General features: G+C 40.5%; 1 protein-coding gene across 1 annotated transcript in view; it reads left to right on the top strand.

Annotated features, from left to right (window-relative positions):
* LOC134806388 (protein O-mannosyl-transferase TMTC1-like) overlaps positions 1-27,673 on the top strand; it is a 163,218-nt gene that overhangs the window by 121,312 nt on the left and 14,233 nt on the right. The window contains exon 3 of the mRNA XM_063779639.1: positions 16,274-16,451. Coding sequence (XP_063635709.1) covers positions 16,274-16,451 — 178 coding nt within the window. The remainder of the gene's footprint in view (positions 1-16,273; positions 16,452-27,673) is intronic.

The following is a 27,673-nucleotide window of genomic DNA, read 5'->3' as shown; positions in this document are numbered from 1 at the left end:
TGGCCTTATGGATTTGACCATAAATTTTCAGATGATTCCCTGCAATACAGCCACTTGCCAGTCTGCCGCCTGCTCCCGCGGCGTTCGCACGTGAACCTGACGGCCCTTTTGAGTTGTGGCTATATAGCACACGTTTTAAATGAAGCTTTTGAGTTGCGTCCTAGAAAATAATAATTAGATAATGTTGCTGATTATTAAGCTAGTTACACATATTATCGCGTACAGTGATCTTGTTCCTATCAAAGTTGATAAAATAAAGGGATTTTAACTATTTTGGTGTTTTTATTTATATTTGCATGGTAACCTTTATCCAATAATTTTGTGTTTAAATTTGGCCGCATCCCAAAATCTTTAAAAAACGTGTCTGCAATACGGCCACAACTCTAAATAGCTGCCTTTCGGGCCTTGTGTCTTAAAAAGTATACATTTCTTTTAAAAAGTGGCGTGGTCATAAGGAGGGTTATATCATTCCGAGTAAAAAAAGCTAAATTTTAAATTCATAGACCTAAAACTAAAGGAGTAAGATCCTATTAAACACCCTGAACTATATATACTCTTACAACTTTGAGACGCGATTTCTCGAAAAAACGGTTTTTTGAGATGTGGCAGTGTAGCAGGCACACGGCGACATGTTATGGAATTAGAATAATTAGAAATAAAAAATCTTAAGATTTAACATAAATTATGCGAGTCGAACCTTAAATTATGGTGTAGGATCTCAACTCAATAATGCGGTGACTGTTTGTTCTATTCTGTGCTCTGAAGGCCTACCGCAATAATCGAAAATCCAAATTTCGTTATCTGCCTCTCTATCGTCCTTGCATATTCGAACGATAGAGAGGCAAAGAGGAACGAACGAAGTAACTCGCAGCGCAGTAGGCCCTCTGAAAGAAGTGGCCCGTTCGGCGTGTGAACCGTCTTCAGTCGGGCGCGTTCCATTTATCACGGACGTCAGAAAATACGACTCACCGGCATTGTCGCTTGACGGTCCGATGGCTGCGTTCCATTTTGGTGCGGCTTTATGCGCTGTCATTAAATAAATGTAATGATATTACTTAGGCGCTAATTCACACTGCATAGTACTGGTAGTCTACAGTTTTTAACCGACTTTAAAAAAGAAGGAGGTCCTCAATTTGTCGGAGTGTTTTTATTTTTTCCGTGCTACGTCAAAAAGTTTTTGAGGCGTACTTACTCAAAGAAGAGTTTATTTTTAACACCCAGGTTTAGGTAAGTATGCTATTACCTACTTATAATATTGCTGTCTCAAAAAATGATGCACCAGAAAGAACAGTCGCAGCAGAAGTTGCTAAGCGGGCGAGGCGTTTAAATAATGATCTTGACGCGACTTCATTGTTAAGAGAATAAGAGCGTGTCAAGGTAATTTTGAATACCTCGCCCGCATAGCAACTTCTGCTGCTGACTGCACTTACTGGTATAGTCTGTCCGCTTTTCTAAGATCAAGTGCGCCATAGTAAATCTATGGCGTACTTGATCTTGGAAATCGGACAGGCTATAAGTAATGATGCCTGCCTGCATGCCAAGTTGGCCAGTACTGCAGTAATTTCCTACTACTATATTATAGACGAAGAAACAGTCAGTCAAAAGCCTTTGCAATTCGAATCGAAGACGATTTCATCATGTAAGATTGAATAGCCGACCGAGCAGCTGAATCAGTTTGCAACCAGGATGGATTTTGGACGTAAAGGGATTGGACGTTTGGGGTATTGGACGTACAGGGACTGGACATTCGAGGAAATGGATATTCGAGGCAACCGCTTTAACCGCGGGCTCTCGCGTGACTGGCGGTACATATTAATATTTCCCCGCCCTCTGACAACCTGAGATAAGGTTTCTCTTTAAGGGATCCCTTCCAACTAACCTTTGAGTAACTTTTAAGCATAAGTTTCTTTTTGCCATATTACTGGTTAAAAAGACGCACTGATGTATCTGTTCACAGTTGACTGTTAACCGCAGCCGCCAACTCAAACATTCGGGGCGTTCGGAAACTTTAACCGCAAGTGCTCGCGTGACCGGCGGTATTAATATTTCCCCGCACTGACAACCACTGCATTTGCGGCTCGCTGCTGTAAGGGCTCGCGAACTTATCTACTTCTTCAGTGCACATAGGTACTGGCACGGGATATATTATACTTAACAAATTAACTAGGCAATTAGCTGAGTCTACCCATCTACGTTTTAAGGGAGTTCCTTCTGCCAACAGTGCCAACAAACTGTCTTGCAGTTTGGCAGAAGAAAAAAGTTGTAGATATAAATTGGGTTATTTCGCTTGAATAAATGATTTATTTATTAATTTTATTAAGTATATAGTATTTTCACATCACCTATTCGAAAAAGGCCTTTTTTCCCTGCTCGGAGGGAGCAAAGTGGTATTTTTCTGTTCTAAGACATTTTATCGCCAGTAAAAATAGTAGACAAGAACGACCATCATATCCGTACAGGATTCAATGTACCCCCACGCCGTAAATATATAAATTTGGACATGTAAAAGGACCTTTAAATTAAATTAAATCAGTTACAAATTTATCTGGCACACTTTAAATTTACAATACTCTAAACATGTCTAATTTAGTAAGTAGGAAATATCATGTGGCGATTTACCAGATCATCAAACGATCGAACATACTATCACCATCGTTAATCACGTAAATCGGTTAAAGCACTAGGCTATCTTTTATCACAAAAGGACCATTAGTGGACAATAAAAAACACACACAAAAGGACATTGTGCCGAGGTTGTCATTATAAAACATTTAGGGGCACGCGACCCTGCATCACGCAACTGCATTTTAAGCTGATTTTTTTATGAATAGGGTGGACAGACGAAACAGATGAGGGGTCATACGTAAAAATAATGCATGTGCGATGAGCGTTGTGATTAAATATACTTAAAGTAACCACAAAAATGGTACTGGGACATCTTAATACTTATCTATACAAAGAAAACTTACTAAAATCATCGCCAGTGGTTGTTATTCTTGTAATGCATTCTAAATTCCGTATAAACACAATAAGTCACACAGTAATCGAGTAATAAAAGCAATCAAAATCTTTCACAGCAAAGCAAAAACTAATGATAAAAAGAGATAATGTAACTTTATATCACTACATCGCCAGCCACTCACATTTAAGTAAACATTTAACATGGAATTATGAAGGCACATAGCTCAAACAAGTTATCTACCCACATAATCCTAGAATTGCTAACTTGAATGATAATAGTAAAGTAATACCTATTCAATCTTATTTGTAACCGTGATTACAAGCTTTTTGATTTTTTTTTTATGAATGACATTAAGATAATTTAACGGACAACTTTTAAACATTTATTTCTACTATTTTTATGTGGGCGATAAAGGGCTGATATTATGATGAGGGTGATGAAGAAATTAAACATATTTTCTTGTTAATAAATATCATTTATTCTATACAACGCTAACAAAATATTTATTCTACGTGAATTAATATATTACGTTTATTAGTAATTCGCCATACTTTACGAGCGAAATCGTTGCATAATTATCAAATTTTTATCGCATATTTTCGAATCAATTTATTAAGTATGAATTTTGAATATTAATCCACAATAAGTAACATAATATCAAATTACATAACTGATGCACATTTAGTATACCGCGTAAATCAATATCTCTCAGTAAAATCCATCAGAATACAGCTTGAGAGTCAAACGTTTAAATAAAACGGTACAACCAAAACGTACGTAGAAATGTCAAAATTCTGCTTATTTTATTTTGCTCAACTACGATCCATTTCACGGTGTAAGTAGCTGTACTGTTGTTAAAAGATATCACCTCCAAATACATTTACTTTAATATATGGCAATGTTATGAATATCATTATGCATTACATTCATATATATAAACAAAATTAAAAAATATATATATAGGTACATGTGATCAGTATTAATCATACTTTATTTGTATGTACTGTAATAACATTAGTTGTACGTTAAGCAAATAATTAATATTTTATTAATAGAAATAACATGTGTGATAAATAGTAGCCTCAGATTTCTGTGTTTTGTTGTAGAAGTACGTGTTGTTGTGGCGCCGCCCTGCTTTTGGATTCTAACACACATCAGGATTTACAACAGGAGGAAACCGATTTAAATACAAAGATGCAAAAGAGACATTAATTTACGAGTGTTTAAACTTAACGTTATGTAAGTACGTATTTAAGTAGCAATTATTCAAGTGATCAGAGGAGACATAATGATATGTTGTAGGTACTTGTGATTTATGATTACTTATCTCGTATTAGTCAACTACACTAGGTACTAGTTACTTATCAAGTTACAAATTATCATGAAGCCAATCCAAATCTGACAGATGTCCTTTACATGGTAACACAAAATGACAAATCATAAATCGATTCATTAAGGACAAAGTACAAAACCACAATATTGTCATCTCTTTAAAACAGCCAATATTTTGCTATAATGATACTTATTACAAAAAAAAATGTAGAGACCATTTAATGAAGAATACCGTTTATTACCAATCCAACCACATAATGATTTTTTTTTTTGGAAAAACCCTTTAGCATGCCATAGGTAATATTCAGTCATGAATGAAAATATGAAAATTCCACACAAGATAAAAATCCGAACAGAGTGATTGAGTGAATATCGCTTTTTGAACTTTTACTATTGTATAATTTTTGCAAATTCAATTTAAGATCATACGTGAACAACTATCTATAAAAACAACCACGTTAAGTAATGTGTGTGCCACTTACTTAGATTCATCAGAAGGATCTAGTCTAGTAACTGGGCTATTGAAAGATTTGAAAGTATAAACAGTTGCCACTTATATGGATGGTTCAGAGGGATTAATCCAATAACTGGGCCGTTCAATAAATGGGAACCATAGTCTGCCGGCCACTTGCTGTAACGAATCTGAAGGGCTTCAGTGACTGGGCCGTCCAACTAACTGGTTCCCTAAGCTCAGACTTTATTTTATCTGCCACTTGTTTGGATCGGTCATACAGATTTAGTACAACAACTGGGCTGGTAAATTAACTGAGCATTCCTTATTTTTAAACCGATTACTCGAGCACGAGTTTCGGCTCATCAATTGATCCTTCTCATCCTAAATTCAAGTTAATCTTTGTTTAGCAACGTTCAAGACAGGTTCAACTTCGTGTTTGGTCTTCATGTGTAATATGAGTTAAGAAATAAAGTACAGAAATTTAAATAGTATAAACAATAATACAAACAATTTATCATTCCAAACATCAAAGAAATACTATAGCTTTAATTTGAACTTAAACAAATTTATAACAGCTTCTATTAGAAAATATTTAAAATAGCTTTTATGATAATATAATATTAAATTAAAAGCACTTAAACTACCCCATCGTGCAAATCCATTGTGTAGTGTTGTGTTTCTCTTCTTATTTTTTAAATTGATCATTAACGCTTTTTGGATGAGGTGGAGACTTTAAACCACAGTTTTTTTTAGTATTCTCATCTTATGTAAAGCTTATGATGCTTACTTAGTCTTTGTTTAGAAGCGTTAAACTTCATGGTTGGTTCTCATATATTAATGAGTTATATTGAATCAATAAATTCCATAAACAAATTATGATCATTTAATCACTTTAGATACCAAAGAACTAATTTTAATAGAATTTCACTTACCTTTAGTAAATAGGAAGTATACTGCGTAGTGTCACTAAATATAACTAAACCCAAGATTTACAATTCAGCAAATTTAATCAATCGTAATAATCGGTATTAACCGACAAAAGATGTCAAAAAAAACTACACTTAGGTACATAAAAACTTAACTAAATGCATTATAAAAGAAGGCAACCGGGAGGTTTTTCTTGGCGCTTCTTTTCCACCAGAGCCTTTCCGAAGCGTCGGTAAACTCATTTTTCCTTTGGCAAAAATAAAAACATACAAAAAAATATTAAAAATAAAAAACCAACATTAATTTAAAGGTACAAGCAAGTAAATTTCTTTTTTAAAGTACTTGTGAATTAAAATGGATTGAAAATAATTAAAACATTCAAACCCCTAGGATCAATTCTATTATTGAATTATCACTTGATGTCAGAATGACCGAAGCAAAAGTCATAAATAGCCGTGTTAGCGGGAACTAAACAATAATTTTATTACACTGTTTAAAATACATTTAATTTTTATTTCCAAGTGTAATTCATTTACAGTTAAATGTAACATTAATCTAAAATCATAAGAAAAAAATCATGATCGTACATAAGACAGAAACATTAATTATGTTGAATCTTTGTTAACATAAGTTAAAATAATCGATAATTCATAAAAAAAAAAAAAATAACAATATGATACCTGCTGTATCTGACATACAAATCAAGCAGTAAACTCAATGAGCCGTTGTAATTGTTTTAAATCAATCTGTACTTTTACTAGTTACAACTTAATTAATACGAACACTAAGTGTCTCTGAGCACGAGCCACTGGTCAGTATGGCCGTGTTAGCGGCTTTCCAAAAATAAGAGTAATAATACCGCATTCTTATTTACTTGTGTTCATTTATAAAAAGTAAGGTGATTGAACTTCCCAATTTTACTTTAGTTAAAATAATTAAACAATTGTGACGTCACTACCGGTCAGCCCACCTCACCTGACGAACAGGTGGAAGTGGTCGAGATTGGAGGGGCGATGGTCTAATAAAAGGCCTTGCACCTCATTAAAGCGACCATTATTATCTGAGCAACCTTAGGAGTAAGACCTTAACAGCCTATGATGACAAAAAGTGTCCTAAAAGTGTATTATTGTCATTTATTGTACGATGGTGCTACTAATATTACTGTAAATAGCTAAAGTGCTGATAGCTTAAAAAGTGTGCTGTGTAAAGTTATAAATAAACGATAAATATGAGTATTTTACAACGAAGTTTCTTTTCTACAACGAAGACCTCAGCCTTCCTACTACGAGTTACCACGATTAGCGCTCAAAAGGAAGCCGAGCCCTAATATACATGTTTCAAAAGATGGACGGACGGACATCAGCACAGTTTGATATGTCATTCGAATTATTTACGAGGATCATCTTAAGTAACAAATTAACAATTAGGTACAATTAGTCCACAGATATAAAATATTCGCTTGTTATTCTCACCACAACTTTATGGAGTAGTTTTTCGCCTGGCAGTACCAGGAAACGTCAGAATTCTACGGAACTAAAAATCAGAGTTTAAAACACAACATCAAAGCTTCTAAAGTCCACAGACATACATCATAGTGTATAGGTAATTAGAATGTATCGGTTCGTTCCAAAACAAACTAAGACTGCTAATAGGAAACCTGGCCACGTAGAACAAATCAACGCCGGCGCCCGGGCTATATCGGCACAGTGCCATTACATTACACACGCTTACCGAATAGAGAAAGTCCGGGATACTTGCCTATGTGGGAGACTTGGACCATTTTATATAAACCAAGTAAACCCTTTTTTTTTGTAGGTAAATATTTTTTTTTAGCGTCTGAGTCATGCCCGAATAAGTACGAGTAGGTGATATTGGAGTGCTGATAAAATAAGTATTTTGATTATGGCACCTTTTTAATGGTTCTAGTCTGCCACCTGAGTAATTCTCCCGAAGTCCCTACCTGCTGGCAAGTTGAGAGTTGAGATGCACTAGTATAAAACATTAGTAAGAAATACAATCTAATCCGTTTTCATATATATTTTGAGTCTTGTTTAAGCCATTTTGGCATCTTTTCTGTAGCGAATTTTTCGAAGCTTTTTGAAGCGTGACTCTTAACGGTTTTTGTGTACAAAAATAAAAACTTACTTTGTAGTTGGAGACTTATAACAACACTATAATGTAATAAATCATTTATTTGCATTCAATATATATACAGTGGTACTACTAAACGAAATTAATAAGTAGCTTAAATCTAAAATAGGCCCCTGAGGCATTGTACCAAGGATGCTGGCGGCATTTCCTCGCTGTATCGCAATGCTGATACGTTGTGCGAGGTAGCCGCCAGCTCTTCGGTCACCAGTTACACTATAATTTAATTTGTTTATCGATTAAATATCTTATCACGATCACGCTACACTGGTAAGCCCGAGAGCTTGCTTCGCCGACGCTCACGCAAGTAACAAGAATATACGGCTTGGTCTATTAAAAAGCAATCGAGGAGTGAGTCCATGCAGTTTGCGTACAGTGATATCCTTGCACCATGGTTGTTTTTGTACCTGTTGTTGATAGCTTCGGGATTTGTAAAATCGAGCAAATAATAATGCTTGCCGATGTTTTACCGTATTAAAAATGTATTTTTAGCTACATATGTATATATTAGCTCCTACCGCACTTTACTATATTTAGGTATCCCATCTAAGGTTAACTATTTTACGTGGCAATTGTACACGTACTGGAAAGAGAAAATAAGGGTTTATTTTATACCTACGTGGGGACTTTTATACCTCTGTGCTCAGTGGCATAACAAAAAATAAATAGACTCGGGATAACCATAAAAATATGCCCTGCATAACCCGATATAGCCACTCTAAATACGAAACGACATATGGATACCAATAAAAAATAAGTGTCTTTTTCTAAAGATACAAGGAACCAATCAAACCTTATGGCCTCGAAGACATAAACTTGGAATTATGGCGGTTGATTCCGTGACATAATCCCTGTTATTTCTAGATAACCTTAAAAAGTGGTTCAATCAGCTTTTATGTAAAAAGTCAATTGTACTTAGATACCTAGTGTAGTGGGCCTCGTGTGCTGAGGGTTCTGTGTCATTACACGTTTTGTTGTTATTTATGTAACTATACTTACATTTATATTATGTACTCTCTTTATTTATTTTTCGTCTTAAGTTAGGGTTTTTATAATATGAATATAAAAGTAAAATATAAAAACACTTACAAAACGATAAAAAATACATATAAACACATTATAAAAAACCTAACCTAGGGTGCCGCCAGCAGCGGGGCAAGGCCCAAGCTACCGGTGGTCAGGGCTGCAGAGAGAGGAACCGGCGGACTATCCGCGCCGTGTCCAAGATCACCGCCTTCTGCATCTGACCCTTGATCCAACCACCTAGCGAGAGTCTCTCAAGATGTTGGTCGAGACTCTTCGCTATTAGACCGTTCACTGAAACGACTATCGGGACAATGATCGTCGAATCAACATCCCACATGGCGGTTATCTCGTGAGCCAAGTCTAGGTACTTACTGGACTTGTCCTTCTCGGCCTTCACGAGATTCTCATCATGGGGGATGGTGATGTCAACGAGCACGGCCCGACGTTGCGATCGATCTATTATCACAATGTCAGGCTTATTGGCTACAATAGTCCTGTCTGTGATGATAGATCGCCGATACTCGCCGTTAGCAAGATGAGAACAACCGGAAATGATATGCCTGAGTGACTCTCCGGGACGGCGGCATGTCCGACAAATGTCGACCGTACCGTCCTTCAGGATATATTTCCGATAGTTGTTCGTCATCATCACTTCGTCCGCAATTGCACAGGCAAAACCCTCGGTTTCTCCGAAGAGGTCCCCGAATCGTAACCAGTTCACCGACGCGAGCAGGTCCACATCGGGTCCCGTGAGGGCCTTGTAGAACCGCCCGTGTAGCATCTTACTCTCCCATGCCGCCTTGCGATCCGCAGTACTTAGTACCACAGGTTTGCGCCAGTTCTCGTTTGCCAAGGAGAGCGGCGTGAGGTTCCTGTCTACTGCCACCACATCACGATGCATCCCACACTCGTTGTTAAGGAAATAATTCCTGAGATTGTACACCTCGCGGTTGTGGAGATCCTTGTCGTTTAGTAAGCCTCGGCCTCCACACTTCCGTGGGATGTACAATCTCATAACTGACGAGCGTGGGTGTAGCATGCGATGTGTGGTGAGCAGTGACCGGACCCTCCGATCCAGGGCGTCCAGCTCGGTCTGAGTCCACCTTAGTATGCCAAAGGAGTATGTGAGTAGGGGCATTACCCAGGCGTTGAAGGCGCGCACTTTGTTGCCTCCTGACAAAAGACTGTTAAGGACTTTTGTGAGCCGACTGAAAAAGCGCTCCTTCACCGACCGTCTAATACCCTCGTCCTCAATACCCAACGACTGTGACATACCAAGGTATTTATAGGTTTCTGATTCAGAGGTAGATCTGAAAGACATTGTCTCAGAAAGTTGTAAATTTGTTGAATTTACAACCCTCCCCCGCTGTACATGCATAACCGCACATTTATCGACACCAAACTCCATGTGGATGGCACTACTGAAGACTTCGGTGGTTTTCAGTAGCTCCAACAAGTCTTGGCTATTTGGTGCAAATAATTTGAGGTCATCCATGTACAGAAGGTGAGAAATGACTTCACCCTCTCTCCGAAGCCGGCAACCTAGTCCCAAATCCTTCAGCAAGGTACTGAGGGGATTGAGAGCTAGGCAGAACCATAGGGAACTCAGACTGTCGCCCTGAAATATTCCTCGCTCAATCCTTATAAAATCCTGCGGGTCAGGGGGGTCATCCCCGCCTCCTGGTTGACGAAGGACTGTGGTCCACTGCCTCATACACGCGCTTAGGAAGGCTCTCAAAGCTGCATCAACTTTATACAGCTCTAAGACCCTCCCCAACCATGAATGAGGCACCGAATCATAGGCCTTCTTGTAGTCAATCCAAGCGGCTGAGAGGGCCCCCTTGTTCCGCCGGATTTGTTGGCAGATGGTCATGTCTATGAGGAGGAGCTCTTTAGTACCACGGGACCCAACCCTACATCCATTTTGAGCGGAAGCCAGAATATTGTTTGCGACAATGTACTGTACTTATTATTAAATTTATTAATTATTAATACCAAGGTCTTGTTCTTTTAGTCAGACTCATACTTCATTATTCGTTAATTTCGATATTATATTAGTACATACAATACAAATAATGTAAAAATTTTAATTTTCACTTTCATTTTTAACACGCAAATTGTCTCCTCTTGTTATAAGAATTATCAGAAAATGTTATAAAATGTAAAACGGGTATATACCCTCTTCCAGAGTCTTACCTATTAAAAGTGAAACAGACGAACTAAGTAGATATAGTCGTTCGATTTGTAGCTGGCCCCGAACGGCTAATCCTTTGTCTATTGTTAAGTAAAACCGCACGTGCTACTGCCTGCATAAAAATGGTTCGATCACTTTAATCGGTTAAGTGTTCCATTGACTCCTGACACGGAATACGGATCCCTAAAAAAAGTAATACGTTTCAAATAAGTCATAACCCGATATTGTTGCAATTTTGTGGTGTAACTTTTGATTAGAAGGTGTTCCAATTTGGTGGGCGTGTTGGCGACGGCCGTTTTTCTGAACATCGGGTCTACAAGTTCTATCTTTCGTTCAATTTTCCCGCGCGGAACAATTTCGGGGTAATACGCGTGACACCGTTTTGTTAGACGACTGTTTTCATCAGAGTTCACAAAGAGAAGTATTATGTTGTGTTGGGTTGCTAACGACAAAGTTTTAATGGGTTATGTATTGTGTAGTTGTATATTTGTGTAGAAAATATTCATTTATTGAGATAAGCATAAGTACCTACCTTTATAATTGCACTTTATCACATGTATTTTTTTTGCAATTAAGACTCTATTCTTTGTCCCATATCTAAGTATTGCTACGAAATATCCAACAGCACAGCCTTCACAGGTCTTCCTCTTTTTACAGTTCGCCAGTGTACTGGCTAAAACTACTCACAAAAACGGGATGTGTTAGGAGCTCTTAACGTCCAAGTGTTTTTCATACAAAAAATGTCTTTTCCTTTAGTATTTAGTTAAATAGTTTGAAGCTTCTAAAGAAATACGAGTATAATTCAGTTGAACCTAAACATAACCACTTTTTTTAATTATGTTAAATTTAGCAATTACTATGCATTATTATCGACACTTTCATTCAGTATAAGTCCTACATCCATTGCTTTTCTGAGCCCACGCGAGCACAAAGGACAGCTTCCACATATATTTTGAACTTGCTGATAAATGAAAGCAACACGGTTCCTACGCGGACGCTCGGCAATCTCGGTGAGTGACTACGTGAGACCCTTTTCCCCACAATTTACCTCAGAACGATGCTGTTAGAATGTATGACGCTTTTTGGTTGGCGGTTTTCGTCAGTTAAGATTTTTTAAATATTAGAATGATGCTTGTATGAAAGCTGGAAGCGTGAAAAATATCCTTCTTCTTGAGGTTTGTAGTACTGAGCGCCCGAGAAAAACTATCTCGTGGAATTTTATTTATAATCCTGAAAACGTAGTAAGGACAATGTTTTAAAATTATGCCTGTGTTTATATGACCTTGTATTATCGTATTTTCTATAAACGAATATGTCATTTTTAGCCTATTTCTAGCTGGTATATCAACTCTTACAAAAATGAATGAAATCCCACCAAAAACATTTCATGTAAAGTGTTGCCAAGACTAGGCGCATAAAGCTTTTACACTAAAAAGATATCAGATCCCGTAGTAGGTACCAAGACTTTTACTCTGTCAGTCCTAACTTTATAAGCTCTAACTGTATAAAGCCAACATCTTGGTCAAACAGTACGGCTTGGCCGTTTCGTTGCAGTCACATAAACACTCCCTCGGTGGACTTGTTGTGCAAAGTAGTAACACAGATCTTTCAAATTCTGAAAGTGTCATTACGGGATTGTTCATATGACAGCAACGAAATGGCCAAGTCGTTCTGTTTGACCAAGATGTTGGCTTTATACAGTTAGAGCTTATAAAGTTAGGACTGACAGAGTAAAAGTCTTGGTACCTACTACGGGATCTGATATCTTTTTAGTGTAAAAGCTTTATGCGCCTAGTCTTGGCAACACTTTACATGAAATGTTTTTGGTGGGATTTATAATCCTGAAAACGTAGTAAGGGCAATAAAAGTAGGTATTACTGCCTATTAACAATATTTGAGTTTAGACATATTTTTTGTTTTTAGGTTAGCGAAAGACAGAAGGAATCAAATACTCTGGACACTATCTTATGCCAGTCAATTTAATAGTCTCACAGTACCTATGCTAAATTGTGAGTTGTGCATAAAAAAGAGACCTTAAAATAAGTAATTAATGTAATTATAACAGAAATATGGATATATATTTGAACAAATGTGTCTTCCATATCACGGGAATAAATATCCATACCTACTCATCAAGTCATCACACAAATAAATAAAACTATTTTACAGTTATTCGTTGTCATTATTTAGTCATCAGTCATTGCAAAAGCATATTATATATACCTATTTTTTTTTCATTTATTTATTTATTTATTGTTCTGCCTGTCCCATGTGTCGTGTTTAAATATTTACTTACAATGTAAACGCACGACGGCAAGTTTGTCTAAGTGTGTAAATAGTCCTTCCTTTTAATGACACGAAACTAATGTATATGAGCAACAAATAAATTGAAATGAATTTTCCGGCTGTCGTTAAATACGTATATACATCGATCAGGAGGTCAGGGCTCTTGTGTATGTGTATGTATGTGTACTCACACGGTAATATATGACTATAGAAAAATAATTGTGGCCTCAATATTTTATTCAGAAGTTATTTTAGAATATTCCATTTTGCCTTAACCGATATATGTACTAGTACCCATAGGAAGGCAACAGGTTTCAACGCCCTGCGACTCATTTTAAATACGAGTAAGGTCAGATGGGACAAGAAGACCACTGGGGCAAGACAATCATGTAGGTAAACTTATTCTGTTTCTCTTGTCCCGAGCAAAAGAAACTTACGTTTCTCTTTCCCCACATGACCTGTAAACTGTAGGAAGGAATGCTCCTTTAACAAATCTCGATTTCAGATTGATTTTAAAGTAGTGTTAGTGCATAATGGCTCATACTTTATAGCTAGTTTGTTAGTGCACGACACCTTGCACTTTGTGACTATGCGCTGAAACTTGGCACAGTTGATTCTTAGCTGGTCATGAGCAGATACAGACCGGGAGACCTCGAGAGCCACGTCTCATTTAGTGGGGGGGAGGGGGAGAAGTTCGACGCCGCCGCGCTTCACTTGGAGCAACATTTCTCTAAAACTGTACCTATTAGGGCATGTGATATATCATTTTCGATTAAATTAAGGATGAGGAATTTTTTTTGGAACCAAAACAATGCACTTTCTAACAAAAAAAAAACATAAAGTAGAAAAGACAAAAAAACGTATCTTGGATTTTTTAATAATTACCAATTTTTTTTTAAGTGTAGTAGGAATCTGAAAACAAAAAATATAGTTGTAAAGCTACACTTATTACGTTTAAGAAAATATATAGTTTATTATACAAATTTGTTGATAAATGGGAGATAAAAATAATATTAAGCGTGGGTCAGAGTGATCTCAATACAAAATATTATGAATGTGGGAAAGTTACTTATAATTTGTTCTACAATCGTTTATTTTTTAGTTTTTCGTAAATAACTCGTAAACGGTAGCCCACAGCAAAAAAATATCTGTTACGTAAATAATCTGTTTCAAATTTCTTATAAAATAAGTGCTCCTTTTTTTCGCTAAGGTCAATATTAAAAAAAATATTGAAGGGAGAAAATAAATACTAAGGTCCTCTTTTTTAGTCATTCGTAAATAACTCGTAAAGGATGTCCAATAGCAAAAAATATTTTAACACAAGAATAATTAGTATAAAATTTCCTACAAAAAAGGTTATTCAAACTTTTTCGCTAGGATCAATATTTAAAAAGGGGACCTTAGAATTTATTTTCTCTCTTTAATATCGTTTTTAATATTGATCCTAGCGAAAAAGTTCGAATGACCTTTTTTGTAGGAAATTTTATGTAAATTATTCATGTACTAAAAATTTTTTTACTATTGGCCTTCGTTTACGAGTTATTTACGAATGACTAAAAAAGGGGACCTAAGTATTTATTTTCTCCCTTCAATATTTTTTTTAATATTGATGGTACCGAAAAACAGTAGTACTTATTTTATAAGAAATCTGAAACAGATTATTTACGTAAAAGATATTTTTTTGCTGTGGGCTACCGTTTACGAGTTATTTACGAAAAACAAGAAAAATAAACGATTGTAGAACAAATTATAAGTAACTTTCCCACATTCATAATATTTTGTATTGAGATCACTCTGACCCACGCTTAATATTATTTTTTATCTCACATTTATCAACAGTTTTGTATATTAAACTATATATTTTCTTAAACGTAATAAGTGTAGCTTGACGACTGTATTTATTGTTTTCAGATTCCTGCTACACTTTAAAAAAAAATTGGTAATTATGAAAAAATCAAAAATACGTTTTTTAGTCTTTTCTACTTTATGCTTTTTTTTTGTTAGAAAGTGCATTGTTTTTGTTCCAAAACTAGATTCCTCATCCTTAATTTATCCGAAAATGATATATTACATTCCCTAATAGGTATAGTTTTAGAGAAATGTTGCTCCAAGTGAAGCGCGGCAGCGTCGAATTTTCCCCCTCCCCCCTCACTAAATGAGAGGTGGCTCTCGACGGCTCCCGGTCTGTATCTGCTCAAGACCAGCTAAGAATCAACTGTGCCAAGTTTCAGCGCATAGTCTCAAAGTGCAAGGTCCCCATACAACGATGTGCAGTAACAAAGCAGCTATTATGGGTAGGCTATGAAACGAGCAAAAATTTAAAGGTTTGCAAAGGTTATCCCTATATTTATTATATATGTATAAGTATTTCCATCAGTCGTATGAAATAATTTGTGACTTTAAGAAGACCGTAATGATACCCGTAAGAATATTGAAGTGGTACTTTAGGGGTATTTTCTTTTTGATTCTACAAATGGAGCCTCACACATTCATGTCATGAATAAAATATAAACATGGCAATGATAAATTCAATGTCAAAATTGTTAAGTGATTTCTCAACGTATTATTTGTTGTTTAGTGACCGTGATTCTGAGCAGATACAAGACGTGAAATTTTAACCACCGTTCATACTCTGCGTAGATACTTTATAGGTTAAATACTGAGCAACTTTTATTATGAGGCCTATGCCGAAATCGCGAAAATAAAATTAACAAATCGCCAAAAAAAATTGCTTTATTTGACGTTCATAAGCGCATTAAATTACTTGCCTATTTGAATAATAAACTATCTTTATTTTTATCTTTTTTCAATTATTCACCCATCAGACTATGGTCAGACATAATAAAATCTATATAGTTTAGCAACGATTCTCAGATAAATTTTCCTGATTTCCTGATTGGATACGCTGTCGGATTTATTAAATTTTTCTTTTGTCTTGTTTCAGACTGAACCACGCGCTCTCCGGCCTAAAGCCGTGGTGGTATCACGTTAGCAACGTAGTGCTGCACGCGATCTGTTGCTCGCTAGTCGCACGCGCATGCATCACAGTCGCGCGACTGCAGCGCCCGTTTGCGTTGCTTGCGGCGCTACTGTTCGCTGTGCATCCTGTACATACTGAAGCGGTGAGAATATACGTCACTTTATTATTACTTGTAACTCTCTTGTTACGCGGTTTTTTACTGTTTTTGTAGTGACAATATATTAAAAAAAAAAACAAATAATCCAGTGGAAAGGGTTTTTAGTTTGGGGCTTATCTGGGTTAATTATAGGGCAAATGGTGATAAAGAATTTCCTTTTGCAGAGCTTGTCTTTATGACTTACAGATTGATTTAAGTAGGGGTAGGGGTAAAATTTTGACTAAAGGCGGGGTCCCAAAAAATTATAGAAAAAATATTTTACTATGTGAAGAAGCTTGCTTGGTATCATGGTATAATTCAAGGATGCTTAATTCATTTCTGCTACTTAATTTAACTCTTTTCATATATATTACTTATATATTTTTAAACTTGCAAAATTTAAATTCGATATTTCTTTTTTCTAATGAATGCTAATATTTCTTTTTATTTTAATTTGTAAGTAAAAAATATATACCTAGTTTATATTTCTCGCAGGAATGTGAATAGTTGTGTACCTAAGATAATCGTTAACGAAAAATACATTGAACCATCGCATATCGCCCCAAATTATACAAGACATTCGTACTAATGCAATATGAAATTTTTCGTACCTACTAATGAATTGACGTCATGTTACGCTAGTACTTAACTACAAGAACTAAACCCTCGAGCTTTCGAGTAACCTATTAAAACTAAGAGCTAGTCTCGGAAAATGGTATATGACGGTAAGAGCCACGAAACTACTCTTAGTTTGATGGGTACTATCCTTATTACTAGTTGCGGGCGCTGTCGGGTAGTTGTTCAACGGCGTACTGTAGTCCCAAATCGAGAAAAGTGGGACATTGCTTATTTCACTACAAAAAACGGATTCAATGAGGAATTTGATTAAAAAAATTAGTTACCTTTTGCATTTAAAAAAAAATGCGCATTATGCCTGTCTAGTTAAGTTTTGTGGCTCTCATTATAGTATACCATTTTTCGTGTCTAGCTCTCCCTTTATATGGCCATAAACGACCTGAGATTCATTACAGCCATAAGAATGGCAATAACACGACTTTTAGAATAAACAAACGTCAGGAGGGAAATAAAATTTCATATTCATGGAAACAAAGCGTGCTTTTACATCTACCGTCCCCCTCGCTCATTTATCATTTAACAGAGACAGACCTTTACGGTGTGTTATGAATTTTTCTTTCCGAAAGGTTAAGTGCAACGTCCATTATACTAATTTGAATCACAGCATAGCTATAAGATTACAACTGTAATCGTCAGGGGGCCGATTTTTGAATTTCACGTGCTCGATTTCCTGATTTTCCCTTCAATATATCTCCACTACTAAGCATTTAAATTCTACTACATAATAGAATTGAAAACGAGTGGTCATTTGGTCAATACCATCAGGTTCCCAATATCTATTGTTTGTATTTCAAAATTATCAATTCGCCGTTTTCCACAGACTTTCGTGTGACGAAATCGAGCGCTCGAAGTCAAAAGTCGTCCCCCAGAAACGTATTTTTCTTTGATATTAGGGTAATTCTTATTCTTATGCATTTTTTGTGTAACACGTAAGAATAGCATGTATTTTTGTGAAAATAAGTAAACTCTACATAAATATACTTAGCAATTTACCTCTAGTTTTAGGTCAACCTAAATGTATTGTCCTAAGAGTATTAGAAACATATTTAAAAAAAATTACAAGTGCGAAATGTCACGGACCGTGTAGTGTGACTTCCCCAGATTTTGTGATATTTGATTTTTTTTTTAAATATGAAGTGATTTTGCAATAATTTATATCAAATATAAAACACTAATCCTTATTCTACAACACTGTTTAAAAATTGTATGGATTTATAACGATTTTATATAATTTTAAACAACATACATTTTGTGATTAGTTTTCGCGTCACCACCACGCGTGGTAATATAAACATGTGGTACTCGGTAGAAAATTATCTTTACTACTGGCAGCCTTATTAAAGTTTTTTTACAACAGCAACACTGTGTTGTTGTCAGGTTTACAAATGGCTGAAGGGAGAAGTTTTGTCGAAAATTAGTTATTTGTGTTCATTTTAAAAAACGGTCAACCTTAACGCGTCACCGCCGTGTTAGAGTTTTAAAAGCAAGTTGCAGTTTCACGTTATTGTTTGTAACATAAGATATACCTCATACATTGCAGATGAAGCTAATTATTTAACATTTGCAAAATTAAAGGAAATGTTTATGTAATATCGAACATGTTCCAAATTATCACGACCGTGGCCTCAAAAATCTGTCACCGCCATGGACTTTTGAGTCCACGTTCGTGACATATAGACACGTGGTCGTGTCATTCTTAATTCGTTTGATTAATTTAGAGGCACATGCACTTTTCAAAAATGCATTTTTATTAGCTACAGATCATTTGCTATTATTGCCCGACTGCCAAAGCAAAAATAATGTTTTTCGCTTGTATGTATGTATGATGTGTATCGAATTCTTTGTCACGCTCTACAGCCTTTAGTCTTCTACTCTATAGTTTGATGGATTTCAACGTCTGAGCTGTCATTAGGTTTGTCGTAGTCATAGGAGTGACTTAGGCTATGTTAAAATAAAACTATATAAATCAAAATAGCCGAGTTGGCCACCAAAATGCCGAAATGTTACGACTGAGGGACACTTTGTCACAACCGTTTATGTACTCATTTTATTTACCTTTCCTGAGGGTATTAAGCTTGACCATATGCATCAAAAAATTGCTTTTTGTATGTACTTTTGATATATGTAATAATATGTGAAAAATAAAACCGTTTATAAAAAAAAATTTTTTTGGACACAGTTTAAGTATCACCCATTAGAATTTAAATGATACTTTATATAAAAATAGGTAACTGTTTAAAAATAACAAAAAATAACATGTTGATCAGACAAATACTTCTACAAAGATTTACTAAAGGCTCGGTTTTATTTATCGAGAGGACCCGCACGAGGGGTACGGGAGATTTCAATAACGAATGCCGTAGGGCCCGCAAAAGGGGAACCATTTTCATTGGTCGATAGGAACCCGCAACCCGCATGCGGGGCGCGAGAGATTATTAATGACGCAGGCCATTATGAGTCATTAGTTGTTGTACAGTCCGCATCAATAGTAGCAGATGAAACAACGTGCCAAAAAAATACCATGGAATACTTTTCCAATATATATCTATACAGTTGGCGTTCAAAATTATCTTTCTCAGTTAATTGCTCTACATGTTAAACATATCTCTATTGTTTGCCTTTGCCGAGCAGTGGGACATTATAAGCTCCCAATAACAATAAAAAATCTCTATTGTATTTGCTACTAATAGTCATTTACGCATCAAAAGTATTATCTCTATTGAGGATAATTTTATCGCGATCGACCTAGTTCCAAAGTAAGCTCAGTAAGTTAAACGTTTTACTCGTTATGTAGCTTGTTCATGGCAAACAAGCCATACAAAAAGGTTGTTGTTTGAAAACAAAATCCAAGTAACTATAGCAAGCTATGGCTACTGGTGTATCAGAAGGTTTGTAGTAGTAGAAGTGAAACACTTTGTAGTATGTACAAGAATGATAATTTATTTACAAAACTCACGGTATTTATACACAATTTGAGAAAAGCAAGAAAGAGACGTATTTACAATAGAGTGAGATGGAGATATACGGTGCGCGGGCGCGTGCCAGAGCGAGAGCGCGCGCGTGCCACTGCGCAGGCGCGGCGCGTGCCGCGCTGGAATAAAACTAAGTTGACCGCCGGCGACAGTCCTTTCGCTCGCCGGCTGCCGTGGAGTAAACATCGCGTCGTCGGATCGCCGTGCCTCGCTTCGCTGCTACGCGCTCGCTGATTGGAAGACACGACGAGATCGACGAGGATGCTGCAGGCTCCGGATATTAAACTGTCCTTCTCAGGACAATATAAAACTGCTCTTCTCAGAGCACGCAAACTGCCCTTATCAGGGCGACGTAAAATGTTCTTCTCAGAGCAACATAAAACTGCCCTTGTCAGGGCACGTCCTGTTTCTCTGTTTAATCGCAGAGTGTCAGTCGATCGCAACTGTTCTTATGAGAACAATTCTGTGTTTCTGTTAAAACACATGATGTCAATCGAGTGTTCCCACAGGGTTCCCCCTCAAGCGAAGCGTACCGGCAGGCGAATAGTGCGGCCTCGGCGTGTTGTGCTCGTGCTTGTAGGTACTTGCGTGGTCGTGGTTGTGTCTGGTTCATCTCTTCGTTTCAGGATGCCTTTTTTCTGTTGTTGGTTGTTGTTGTTTTGTTGTGATGTCGGTAAACTCGGTGGTACAGTCGGTTGCGAAGTTTTGTTCGATGTTGTAGCTGTAGGCATTTTCGTTGCGATCGTTGTACTCGTCGTTGTAGGTATGTTAGGCGTTTTCGTTGAACTCGTAGCTGTAGGTATATTTGTTGCGGTCGTTAAGGTTGTAGGTATGTCCGTTGTACTCGTAGGTGTTTCTTGCTCGGTGTCTGCGATGATGAATGCGGGTTTTAAGCGGTCGATCGAAATATTCATCTGGCGATTAGGTAGCTGCAGAGTGAATATTTTGTCGTTGCGTTTTAGTACTCGGTAGGGTCCGTCGTAAGGTGCTTGTAGCGGCTTCTTTACGGCGTCAACTCGTACGAATACTTGTTCGCAGGTTTGAAGGTCACGATGCACTAAGATAGGTTTCTTGTTGCCATGCGGAATCATTGCTGTCGGTGTTAGGCTGTGTATGGTCGCTCGTAGTTTTTCCACGAAGTCGGAGTCCATGGTGACGTCATCGCGCGTAGGTAGTAACAGTTCGCCGGGTAGTCGTTCACTGCAGCCAAGTGAGTAGGGCTGGGCTTACACCGGTGTCTGTGCGTAGTGCGGCTCGTAGTCCAAGTAGAACGCTAGGTATTGTGTCGATCCATGACTTGTCGTTCTGTAGCCTGGCCTTGAGTGCGGCCTTGAGACTTCTGTGGAACCTTTCAATCATACCGTTCGCTTGGGCATGGTACGGCGTAGTTCGGGTTCTTTCGATGCCGAGTAAGCGGGTGAGTGACGCAAATACTCTACTCTCGAATTGCCGTCCTTGGTCGGTCGTGATGGTAGCGGGGCAGCCGAAGCGGGAGATCCAGCCTTCGTATAGAGCTTTAGCGACGTCTTCGGCGGTGATCTCGCATAATGGTGTCACTTCGGGCCATCTGGTTGCGCGGTCAATCATAGTGAGTAGGTATCTGTGTCCGCTGGCGGCAGTAGGTAGCGGTCCTACAAGGTCGACGTGTATATGCTCGAACCTTGTAGTTGGCGGGAAACTTGAAATAGGGCTTGCAGTGTGTCGCTGGATTTTCGCACGTTGGCAGTGAACGCAGACTTTTGCCCATTTGCCTACATCGGCATTTAGTCCGGGCCAAAAGTAGCGTTGAGCGACGAGTTTGCGTGACGTTCTAATTCCAGGATGACTTATGTTGTGTACTGCGTTGAAAGCGGCACGGCGATGCTCTTCGGGTACGTAAGGTCGTAAGTGCGGCGTCGATGTTTCGCAGTAGAGTTTGACTGTAGTTCCGGGAATTGTGACTTGTTTCATCGATAGGTTGTCTTGCTGTGCGAGTGATCGGATGGTGTCGCTATCTCGCTCTTGCGCTCTTGCTAGTTGTTCGTAGTCGATAGGAGATGGACATGCGATGGCTTCGATGCGAGATAGGGCGTCTGCAGCGGCGTTTTGCGTTCCGGGTATGTGTCGTATATCAGTAGTGAATTCACTGATATACAACAGCTGACGGGTGCGGCGCGGTGATTCGTTGTTATTGCTTGTTTTGGTGAATGCGTAGGTGAGCGGCTTGTGGTCGGTGAAAATTATAAGTTCACGTCCTTCGAACATCTTCCGGAAGTGCTTCGTACTGAGGTATATTGCTAGTAGTTCACGGTCGAATGTGCTGTAGCGGGTCTGGGCATCGGAGAACTTTTTAGAAAAGTAGCCAAGTGGTTGCCAAGCTTCGTTCACGAATTGGTTTAGCGATGCTCCCGCGGCTCTGTCGCTCGCATCGCTAAATATTGCTAGCGGGGCGTGGTGGGAGGGGTGCGCGAGCAAAGCGGCGTTTTGGATGCTCGCTTTGCACGCGTCGAAAGCTTCGTCAGCTTCGCCGTCCCAGCTGATTTCGGTCCTGTCGCGCTTCTTCGCATTGTGTAGGTATTTGCAGAGTGGTGCTTGAATTTGCGCGGCGTTTTTAATGTTTTCGCGGTAAAAATTCAGCATGCCGAGGAATCTTCGCAGCTCATCGATGTTTTTCGGCTTAGGGTAGTCGATGATTGCTTGCACTTTCTCGGTAGGTGGTCGTATGCCGTCTTTGCTGACTTCGTAGCCCAGGAACTTGACCGATGGCTGTCCGAATACGCATTTCGACGGGTTGATAGTGATACCGTAGTCTTCGAGTCTGCTTAGTACGGCGCGTAGGTGCTTCTCGTGCGTAGCTTTGTCGGCTGACGCGATAAGTAGGTCGTCAACGAACGGGAACACGAAGTTGAGGTCGCGCAGTACTTCATGTATGAAGCGTTGGAATGTCTGTCCGCAGTTTTTTAGGCCGGGGCACATTCTTGGAAACTCGAATAAGCCGAATGGAGTTATGATGGCGCTCTTCTCGACGTCTTGCTCTGCTATTGGTAGTTGTTGGTAGGCGCGGTTGAGATCCAAGGTGGAGAATGTTTGTTTGCCGGCGAGTTGGTAGGTAAAATCACGTATGCGTGGGATTGGGTAGCGGTCGGGCTTAGTAATTGCGTTAAGCCGTCGGTAATCGCCACACACACGTAATTCGCCATTCTTCTTCGGTACGACGTGAAGAGGTGATGCCCAAGGGCTTTTGCTTGGTCTGCATAGGCCCTGTTCCATCATGTTGGCAAATTCTTTCTTCACGAGTTCGTAGCGGTGCGGTGCAATCGGACGTGGTCTGCAGTGAAGTGGTGGTCCGGTTGTTTCGATGAAATGCTCGACGTTGTGTTTCGGGCTGAGCTTCATGGAGGTGAGACGAGTTGTACCAGGGTAGTCGGCAAGTATGTTGTGGTACGACTGTTGCACGTCTATACTGCGCACGGTAGGTATGTTTGCGGTACAGAGTTGTGCGTTCGTATATAGTAGGGTTTTGCCGTCGATTAGTCGCCTCCTGGTGATGTTGACTATGATGTGGTGGTAGTCCAGGAAGTCTGCACCGATGATTGGCTTCGATACTGCAGCGATGATGAACTTCCACCGGAATGGTCTGCGTAGGTTGAGATCGAGCTCCAGCGTCTTCTCGCCGTAGGTGGGAATAACTGTATTATTGGCGGCGTACAGTTGAAAGGGTAGGGGTTGCGCCTTCGTGCCGGGTGTTCTTGGCAGGACGGAGATGTTGGCTCCCGTGTCAACCAAGAAAACGAGCTTGCTGGTTCGGTCACGTACGAAGAGGCGGTGAGATCTTGTTGTAACGCCGGTTTCCGCCGCATCCAGCGTTACGTCTAGTTTTCCGCTGTTGATGGTGTTGCCGGTATCGGTTTGAAGCTGCACGGCTGTGCGCATTTCTGAGCGTCCATCCCGAAACGGCGGTGGTAATGGCAATACGGCATCGGCGAGCTTCTGCGGCTGCGTGGGCTTCGGTCTTGCGATTGGTTTCGTGGGCGCGATGGGAAACGGCGGTGCGAGCGGCTGTAGCGTTGATTATAGTTTTCGCGCGGTCTCGAACGGAGCTCGGCGACTTCGAGCGATAGCCTTCTAATCTCGCCGATGAGGTACTGTGCGTCGAGAGCTGACGTAGACGGTGGAGGTGTTGGTAGCGAAGGTGGTAAGACTGCGGGAGTAGAAACTGCGGCGATTTGGTGCGACGCTGATGTTGGCGTGTGCTCCAACATTTTGTCGGCGAGCAGCGCGAGGTCCTCTAACGTCGTTTTAATTTTGAACGCTTCACTGACGGTGAGCACGGAGCGTATGTGTGGCGGGAGATGATCAAGCCACATCATCTGTATCGTTGTCTCAGGAAACTTCTCCTTGTTCAGCGTCTTCATCCGTCGTAACAGCTGACTGGGTTTCTGCTCCCCGAGCTCGACTTGGGATAACAGCTTCTTGGTCTGCGCGCTGTTGCTCTCCTCGTACACCGAGATGAGTCTGTTTTTGATGGCGGTGTAGTAATTATCTTCGGGCGGGGAGTAGATGAGGTCGCTGATATTTTGAATGTCTTGTTTTTCTAGCTGCGCGATAACCATCTGAGCGAGCTGCGCCTGGCTTCTCTTCAGCTCTGCCGTTGCCGCCTCGAAACTGCAGAACCAGAGTATTGGCTGGTCTCGCCAGAACGGTGGGACGCGCAGGGAGAGTGATATCGCCGCCACATCGTGAGATAGAAGTGCTGCTGCCGGAGATGGGCTGGTGAGGCTGCTGGCTTCTTCCGGGGCATCGCTTTTTTTTTCATCGTCGGGAGGCATCTTCTTGATTGTGATCCTTCTTGTCCAGAGTCGGTGGTCACCACTATAGCAAGCTATGGCTACTGGTGTATCAGAAGGTTTGTAGTAGTAGAAGTGAAACACTTTGTAGTATGTACAAGAATGATAATTTATTTACAAAACTCACGGTATTTATACACAATTTGAGAAAAGCAAGAAAGAGACGTATTTACAATAGAGTGAGATGGAGATATACGGTGCGCGGGCGCGTGCCAGAGCGAGAGCGCGCGCGTGCCACTGCGCAGGCGCGGCGCGTGCCGCGCTGGAATAAAACTAAGTTGACCGCCGGCGACAGTCCTTTCAGACAAGAAGACGACCCGGTCTTCTTCACGCCCGGCCAAGTGCAGCGAACTCTCCGTCGCTGCAAACACAAGAAAGCCCCGGGCCCCGACCAGATCCCGAACGCGGCACTAAGTCACCTGCCACTGCGTTCCGTCGTGGCGGTGACGCGCCTGTTCAATGGGATCATGCGCTCGGGGCACTACCCGACCCCGTGGAAACTTGGTCGGGTGATAATGCTGCCGAAACCCGGAAAGGACAGAGGAAGACCGGAGAGCTACCGACCAATAACCCTGCTCAGCACCCTCTCCAAGGTGTTCGAGCGGCTCCTGCTGGGCAAGCTCCAGCCCTTCATCGAGCCAAGGCCAGAGCAGTTCGGCTTTCGAGAAGGCCACTCAACGACCCTGCAGCTCACAAGAGTACTTCACTTCATGACGGCGGCCATGAACAGGAAGGAGTACACAGCAACCGTCTGCCTCGACATGGAGAAGGCCTTCGACAGAGTGTGGCACGAGGGACTCATCTACAAACTGTCGAAGACCGAAGCACCCAGGCGGATAGTCAAGGTGGTGGCCTCCTTCTTGACTGACCGCCGCTTCAGAGTAGCAGTAGAGAACGCCGTCTCGGAAGAACACCCGATCCACGCGGGCGTCCCCCGGGGCAGCGTCCTCTCGCCGGCCTGTTACGCCCTCTACACTGACGACCTCCCGGTCGTCGGAGACGTCAAGCTGGGCCTCTATGCGGACGACGCGGCACTCTTCGCCGCGTCCATCAATCTCAAGCACGCTGCCAAGAAACTCCAGAGGTCCCTTGACGCACTCCCCGACTGGCTCTCCAGGTGGAGGTTGTCAGTGAACGTTGGCAAAACGCAGGCGCTGATCTCCAGCCACACCAAACAGCTGCCACCGCCGCTTCGCCTGCACGGCGAACAAATCGAATGGTTACCGCAGGTCAAGTACCTGGGCGTAACACTCGACCGGCGGCTAACCATGAAGCCCCACGTGGACGACGTGATCCGGCGCGTGAAATGCGCTCGAGTCCAGCTCCGTCCAGTGCTCTGCAGCAGCCTCCCCCGTCGCACGAAGCTGGGGGTATACAAGACCTATATACGGTCCCGCCTGACGTACGCAGCTCCCGCATGGTACGCCCTGGTGGCTGAAACACACAAGAAAAGACTGCGTGCGCAGGAGAATGCGGCGCTGCGCACCATAGTCAATGCCCCCCGCTACGTGCGAAACGTAGATATTCAGCGAGGCCTGAAATGGCAGAGCCTGGACGCCTTCGTGAGCCACCTATCGTCGAGAATGTTCGAGCGCGCCGACCACTCCAGACACCAACACCTACAGGGCATCGCGCCGCTGCACACACGCCCGCCGGATAACCGCCGCCGATCACGCCAGCTCCCTAGAGCACTGGCGAGAGAAGTAGACACGCCAGACAGTGGCTAAGGATCCCGCAGTCCAAGTAGCCACAGACAGACAGAGAAAATGAAAAAAAAAAAAAAAAAAAAAAAAAAAGCCATGACAGGCCAAATGGCTAGTTACGGCCACGAAGCCCCCGCCCTTAGAAAAAGGGCACAAAATAGACCCACCCGTAGTTACGGGTGGCGATTAGAGACCGCCAAAAATCCCCAAAAGGGATGGAAAGGCATCTCATGCCTCCCTTCGGGAGGCATGAAAGAAGCACACGAGACAGTCCTTTCGCTCGCCGGCTGCCGTGGAGTAAACATCGCGTCGTCGGATCGCCGTGCCTCGCTTCGCTGCTACGCGCTCGCTGATTGGAAGACACGACGAGATCGACGAGGATGCTGCAGGCTCCGGATATTAAACTGTCCTTCTCAGGACAATATAAAACTGCTCTTCTCAGAGCACGCAAACTGCCCTTATCAGGGCGACGTAAAATGTTCTTCTCAGAGCAACATAAAACTGCCCTTGTCAGGGCACGTCCTGTTTCTCTGTTTAATCGCAGAGTGTCAGTCGATCGCAACTGTTCTTATGAGAACAATTCTGTGTTTCTGTTAAAACACATGATGTCAATCGAGTGTTCCCACATAACTATACCGATTCAGGAATTGTAACAGGTTCCGTGGAAAAATATTTTACAGTAGGTACACATGGTCCTACTTTCCCGCCCTAGTGCGGGAAACATCACTTTCCGTGCGTATGTCACAAGTTTAAAGGGCCATAATTACATCTGTAACACGTTTTACGATACACGTACGAGTAGGTAATTCACAACTCGTGTCGATCTAAAACACTCATTACATCTGTAAAACGTTTTACGATACACGTACGAGTAGGTAATTCACAACTCGTGTCGATCTAAAACACTCCCTTTGGTCGTGTTTTAATTTATCACCACTCTTTTCGAATTTCCTCTTTTCTGCACTTGTATCTTAAATAACTATTTTACCATACCAGCTCGTAAAGGCTTTGGAATTTTAATCGATTAATCCCTTTCTTATATGTAATACATATATGTATGTTTTATCCCTTTCCTACTAATACATAAGTCA

The sequence above is a fragment of the Cydia splendana genome, chromosome 3 (assembly GCF_910591565.1).
Source record: "Cydia splendana chromosome 3, ilCydSple1.2, whole genome shotgun sequence".
Classification (NCBI taxonomy): domain Eukaryota; kingdom Metazoa; phylum Arthropoda; class Insecta; order Lepidoptera; family Tortricidae; genus Cydia; species Cydia splendana.
This window is presented reverse-complemented; position numbering and strand designations above follow the sequence as displayed.